The sequence below is a fragment of the Dipodomys ordii genome, unplaced genomic scaffold, assembly GCF_000151885.1.
Source record: "Dipodomys ordii isolate 6190 unplaced genomic scaffold, Dord_2.0 Scaffold115, whole genome shotgun sequence".
In the NCBI taxonomy this organism is placed as follows: Eukaryota; Metazoa; Chordata; class Mammalia; order Rodentia; family Heteromyidae; genus Dipodomys; species Dipodomys ordii.
Genome location: NW_012267331.1, coordinates 541,545 through 548,372, shown reverse-complemented (window position 1 = coordinate 548,372; position 6,828 = coordinate 541,545). Strand labels below are relative to the sequence as shown.

At 60.0% G+C, this 6,828-nt stretch overlaps 1 protein-coding gene across 1 annotated transcript in view; it reads left to right on the top strand.

Moving 5' to 3' along the window:
• Myt1l (myelin transcription factor 1-like) overlaps positions 1–6,828 on the top strand; it is a 170,952-nt gene that overhangs the window by 157,490 nt on the left and 6,634 nt on the right. The window contains exon 18 of the mRNA XM_013028870.1: positions 5,870–5,961. Coding sequence (XP_012884324.1) covers positions 5,870–5,961 — 92 coding nt within the window. The remainder of the gene's footprint in view (positions 1–5,869; positions 5,962–6,828) is intronic.

Genomic DNA, 6,828 nt, shown 5'->3' with positions numbered 1-6,828 from the left:
CACCCCCGGCTCAGCAGCATCCAGCGATGCCGGAGAAACACAGAGGTGTCGGCAGAGCCTCCGACCATGTCCCTTCGACCATGCCCCTGTTCTCGTTTTATGGGAAAGACCAGCGTGCACTCAAGATGCTTTATCTCCAAGAAACAGATGGAGACTTTGACCTTTAGCATTCTTGGGGCTCTGGGGACGAGGGGCAGCTCCGTGGTCGAGTGCGTGCGTGGCTCGCGTGAGCCCCGAGTTTGAGCCCAGACCGCAAATGAAGATTTCAACTCTGGTTTCAGTGTCCCACATGGGAGAGGAGACTGGCGCCTCTTCCCTCCCAGCCCCGGAGCAAGGGGCCGCCTTTGGAGTGTCCTTACTCCCTGTGGTCCTCCCTCATGCAGCTGCTCCTTCCCTCTCTCCTCGCCAAGCCCCACGGCCTCTCCGCTCCGCCGGAAGTGGGCAGCGCGGCCTCTCCCGGACCCCAGGCCTCCCTGGCAGTGAGAAGCTCCTGAGGCCCATGCGGCCAGAAGCCCCGTTCTCTAGCTCCATCTCTGCAGCCTCGTGACTGCAGGTGAGTGCCGGGCACCTCCATCCCAGCACGGCTGCTCCCCTCCTCCTGCCCTTCCCCCGGACCTCCCCCATGGCTCCGGAACCGGAGTCCATGCTGTCTCTGGACCAGCAGCCCCACAGCCTAGCCTGGAATTCTCTCAACCTTTTCCCTGATTTTCACCCCTGATGGTGTTCCTCGAAGGAAGATGATGGCTCAATCCATAGATGGGACTAATGCACTCACAGCAGCTAAGACACAGCCAAGCCCTGGATCCAGCTCCTTCTCTTCCCTGCTCCCAGACTGGCAGGTAGGCAACAGGGCTTACAGGGAAGGAACAAAGAGCAGCTCCCACTTAGACTCCCATCAACCTTCTCTAGAAACCAGCAGGATCTGTGCACAACTCCCTCATAAAAACGCCCTCCTCCTTCTCACCTGGATTCCACCCACACCCAGCAAAAGGCGGCCTTTGGACGTGTCCTGCCTAGATTCAGGACCCTCGCCGGCATTTGCAGAATTGTTTATACAAGCTTTGCCTACAGAGGTTTGCTCAAGAGCAGAGCTGCTCCTGGACCTCGTCTCCATCTCCCTGATCCAGAGCTGCTCCTGGGCCTTGTCTCCATCTCCCTGGTCAGGGCTGATCCTGGACCTCATCTCCCATCTCCCTGGGCAGAGCTGATTCTGGACATCATCTCCATCTCCCTGACCCAGAGCTGCTCCTGGACCTCGTCTCCATCTCCCTGGCCAGGGCTGATTCTGGACATCATCTCCATCTCCCTGATCCAGAGCTAGTCCTGGACCTCGTCTCCATCTCCCTGGGCAGCCCTGATCCTGGACCTCATCTCAGTCTCCCGGGGCAGAGATGATCCTGGGCCTTGTCTCAGTCTCCCTGGCCAGACCTCTGTCAGTCTGCTCCTGTGAGTTTCCTCTGTCCAGCCTCTGAGCACTATAGAATATCTGGAAATATTGCTGCCCCACAGTGGGGCACTGCCCACTCTAAAAGCCCCTGCCTGAGGCAGAGAAAACACCTAGTGGGCTGGATTCGACATCTGACAGCGTGAGCGAGATGCAGTCTACAAAGGCCCCACTACCGCATCCCCCGTGTGGTCTTTAACAAGCCCAGCCTGCTGCTTGGCTATTTGAGGGGAGGAGCCTCTCTGCTTGGAATCAGTCTCAAGGGCAAGCCATCATCACCAAACACCACCAGTTACTTACCCCATGGCTTCCCTATGGAGTCAAGAGACCCCCAGACCTGCAGGCCGGATGGCCATCCTCAGACTCAGGAGCCTCTGGGCCCTTAAAATTTGGGTCTGGGGAAAGAGAGCCAGCCAAGTTGTTTGATTTCAGCTGATATCAATTTAAGGTCAAAAGACCATGTGAGCATAGGGGCCAATGCCACCAGCGGTGCAGGCGCAGGGCCGCAGGTGCGAGTCTTCCAGCAGCAAATGTCCTCCCCCTCCTCCCAGGAGGCCTCACCAAATGCTCCCTCCTGCTGGGTCCCTGCAGGGAAGTCTGACCGTGGTCAGGCCCCTGGCCCTCCTTCACAGCTCCAGGATCACTCGACCCAGACCACACCCAAAATCAAGACTCCTGGTGTTCAGCTCTGTCCCCCATGCCAAGGCTGCCCCTGAGAATGTAGCCACACCGCGGTGTAGACGGCCTCGTGGAAATGAGGCCGCCATAAAAAATAGGAGTCAGTGGCTGTCATGAGACACAAGCACTGTGAGGGCCAAATCCTGTTGTTTTGTTTTGGTCAGTCACGGGGCCTAAACTCTGGGCCTGGGCGCTGTCCCTCAGCTCTTCAGCTCAAGGCAAGCACTCTACCACGTGAGCCACAGCGCCACTTCCGGCGTTTTTTTGCTGCTTATGTGGTGCTGAGGAATTGAACCCAGGGCCTCATGCGTGCAAGGCAAGCGCTCTACCACTGAGCCACCTTCCTGGCCCCCAAATCCTGTTGAAAGTCCTGTGCCCCTCACCCACCCCGGGGCCCACGATGACCCCCTGAGTGCAGGAAGCACTCCTGCCCCCGAGGTCCTGGCCCGGGTGGCCCAGCATTCCAACTGACCCACTTTGTCCAGCTTTCCTGCCGCGTACAAGTGCTGCAGGGACACTGCTAAGGAAAGGGTCCGGTAGGACATTCGATGCCCACAAGACCGCGCTTAAGATGTCTCCCTGCAGCCTGCTTCCTAGAAGGGTGTTTGGGTTTTGGTCTTGAGATAGTCTGGCCTTGAACTTACGATAGTCCTGCCTTGGGCACAAACCATGCACCCTCCCAGGGGGTTGGCCGTTCACCGCTGAGCGTAGCAGCTCAGAACTGATCTGGGCCCACGCCAGCCTCGGAGCTGCATGCGGCCCTGTTGTCTCCAGCTTTGAGAGACACTTTGTCTGTGACCTGGTGCTGCCAGTGGGGAGGCCCGGCCTGGGGCCTGGACACGTCCGGGGCGCGGGAGGTCACGCGGCGAGCCTCAGCTGTGCACACTGCCCTGGAGATCCCGAGCCGTGTCACCGGGTGCAGGGTCCTTGATAAACTCACACCAACACCCAGCTCCATGCAGCGTACCACCTCCCACACCGGACCGCCGGGAGCCACGATGCCACGTCCCACACCGGGACCCACCGGGAGCCTGTGGCCTCACCTCGGGAGCCCGTGGCAGATTCGGAACTCGGGCCAGGTTTCTGTGATGACACTCCAAGCCGAGCACTCTGGGAACGGACCTTGCTGCCAAGTTAGTCTGAAATCATGACTTTTGAGCCATGTTGGGCCATTGATTTGGCTTGTTTCAGCTCTTCAGGCTCCATCAGTGGCTTTTCAACACTGTTCTAGAAACATCTCTCTCCCTGTGGTACTAGGGCTCCCAGCTGTGCACAGACTTGTGGGGGTTAGACAATCCTCTGGATTATGGTACTAGCTGAGAAGGGGTCACGTCAGGATGGACTGGGTGGGGGCCCCCCGGGCGGGGCAGGGCCCCCGGGCGGGGCGGGAGTTCCCTCGGGGCTCCTCTGCCCCCCCCCACCATGGGGACCTCACCCGTGAGAAGGCCACTGGGGAAGCGGTGTTCTCGTTCACTTATGGACAAGTGCTGCGCTGCCCTCCGCCAGTCTCTGATGGAGATGACCTGGCGTGGATGGGGCCAGCAGGGCCCTGCTGTGTGATGGTGCACCGAGGACACCATCGCATGAGGACGCCACGAGGAAGCTGCAAGTGCAGGAAGGTGAGCCACAGCTCAGAGGAGGCCCAGCTCCCAAGGACGCCAGAGGACAGAGCCGGCTCTGCATGGGCCAGACCAGGAGCCCGCCTGGCACGGCCGCGGCCTGCTCCTGCGGGCTCCTGTGGGCTCCTGGGCTCTGACCAGGGCCTCCCTTCGCCCGGACCCCAGTCCACTTGGTGCACTGTTCCACACGGCCGAGGTCTTTCCTCTCAATGAGCGGCCATCCTCGGGTCCACCCCGGGAAGCTGACCAGCCGGCTGTCTCCCGCCAGTGTTCTCCAGGAAAAGCCCCTCTGGGCTGACAGCCTGATCAAACCTGGGCCTCCAGCCCTCCTGGGCAGCCACCAAAGCCCTGGCTGCTCCTGCTCTTGGATTCCTGCCACGGTGCCTGGTGCCAGACGTCTGGGCTGGGAGAGGGGGAGCTGTTAACCACTTCCCAGCCTTGAGATCACAGTCCACAGGCTGAAGCACGCGTCACCTCTGAGAGAAGCGGGCCCTGGCCCCCTCCCTGGGGGAGGTGGTGAGGGCAGATCTCCCCCCCCACTCTCCCTCACCCCGCTCCACGCTGCTGGGCAGCACGAAGGGAGCCGCACAGGCCACTGCCAGCTGGCAGTGTTTTCAGGGAGACCCGCCGCCGCCCAGGCCTGAACCAGGACCCGTGGGGTTCACTTCCAAATTTGACCCACGAGACGATGTACTCACCAGACTGGAATGGACGGGGCCCAGGGAGGCGCGTCTGAGCGGAGCACATCATTCTCCGAGTCTGCCTTTGTTTCCTAATTTAGTTCCCCAAACCCACTCAAGCCTGGGTCTCCTCCCATGACAACCCTGTTGGTCATCCCGGCTGGCAGACTTGCCGTCTGAAAGTATAAACCAGCACAGCACAACCCTGTCTCCAGTACCCAGGAGAACCAGCACAGCACAATCCTGTCTCCAGTACCCCCTGGACCAGCACAGCACAACCCTGTCTCCAGTACCCACGAGAACCAGCACAGCACAACCCTGTCTCCAGTACCCAGGAGAACCAGCACAGCACAACCCTGTCTCCAGTACCCCCTGGACCAGCACAGCACAACCCTGTCTCCAGTACCCACTGAACCAGCACAGCACAACCCTGTCTCCAGTATCCACTGGAACCAGCACAGCACAACCCTGTCTCCAGTACCCACGAGAACCAGCACAGCACAACCCTGTCTCCAGTACCCCCTGGACCAGCACAGCACAACCCTGACTCCAGTACCCACTGGAACCAGCACAGCACAACCCTGTCTCCAGTACCCCCTGGACCAGCACAGCACAACCCTGTCTCCAGTACCCACGAGAACCAGCACAGCACATCTTAACACAACCCCACCTCTAGGACCAGGAGGAAGCTTTGGTTTGGTTTTCAGCCAGTCTTACAGAGGAAGACAACACGGCACAGTGTGACTCCAGAGCCCGCCTCAGCTTTGTCCTGAAGGTTCTAGACCCTAAGTAACTTGTGTTCCCAAGAAGGGAGCCCCAGTCTGGACAGCACACGCCCTGGGAGTGTTGGTGATCTCTACCACCCCACAGCTTTGAAATCTGAAGGGGAATGCAGGTCTGCCCTGACAGCACTCACAGCTCTCGGGGCAGAGCTGCTGAAGGAGCGTGCTACTTCACGCAATGTCACTGACGCAAACGCCAGAACCACTGACAGCTAGCGGTGTGCCCACCTTGCAGCCTGAGCTGGCAGGGGGATGGGTAGGGCCGGATCCCCGTTGGGGAGAAGGAGCCTGCACCACCGGACCAGGCAGGCCGCTTCCTGGAGCAGGACCGCCCTGGTCTGCGCAGCTCTGTGTGAGTCAGGCGGTGAGGTGGACAGGGCTGGGCAGGAAAGAAAGCCCGGAGGTGGAGGGCCGTGGGCAGGCAGAGCATAGAGAAGCACAGCCAACAGCAGACAGGAGAGCCGGCAGGACAGCCGCCCAGGCGGCGGCGGCAGACACCATGTTGCTGGGCCTGGTCAGGAGTTGGTCCTCTCCCGGACTGCGCGCCGGGGATGGGTCCGACGGGTCCCTGCCGGGCCTCCTCTTGATTGTCTTCTTGGTCTTGTTGAGTGTTGGCGGAAGCCAGCGGGTCCTCGGTGCTAACGGCCACCTTCTGTCCTTCCACAGCTTGTCGGGGTGTCCAAGGGCCACGTCAGCCATGAAGAAGGCCAAGCTGTCTGGAGAGCAGATGCTGACGATCAAGCAGCGGGCCAGCAATGGTAACCACATGGGCAGAACCCGAGTGTCCCCAGAGCAGCCACGCGGCCCCAGCCCGCCATGACCCAAGCCCACAGGGTCTCCAGGGCTGGGCGGCTGCTCCTAACACCCATGGTGCCCCCTTTCCTGCCGGCACCCTCAGACCCAGGCCCTGGCCAGGAGAGGCTTCCAGTGCTCACAAGCACATGCACATGTGTGCGTGCACACACACACACACACACACACACACACACTAACTGCACTCTCCCCAGATCTCCCCCCCGACCTCTCACCTCTCAGCACCCCCAGTTCACCCAGTGCCTGATTTACTCAACTCCTTTGCAAAGGAAAGCAACTTCCAGGTGTCTGTGTTGCTGTAACCTGTTTCCCTTATACGAAGTTAACCGAGAGAACCAAAGGTCTGGAAAGACAATGCAATGTGAGCAGGCCCTGGGCATGACTCCACTGCCACAGCACCAGCTTGTAGCACTTCTGTGGTTATCCAGGGCTGTTCCCTGCTGAGGCTCTGGTTCCAGTTCCACTCAGAACCGGGCGATGCGCTGAGCTCCTGCATCAGATCTCCCACTGTGAGCAGCCTTGCTCACGTGGTCCGTTTAGCAACACCCCTGAGGCCCCTTGGCACGGCAGTCCACACTGTCTCGGCTCCTGAGGTTGGGCAGCTCGTGGAGGAAACCAAGAGCACCAGATGTGCAGTCCTCTCTGCTGTGCAGGGCCAATCCATGAGCAAAAGACATGCACCGGGGGGAGTTTATTCAGATACACACACCCATGGTACACAATGAATTGTTGGTCAGCTGACAAGAGCAAGGTACCCAGAGGCCATACACACACACACACACACACACACACACACACACACACACACACAC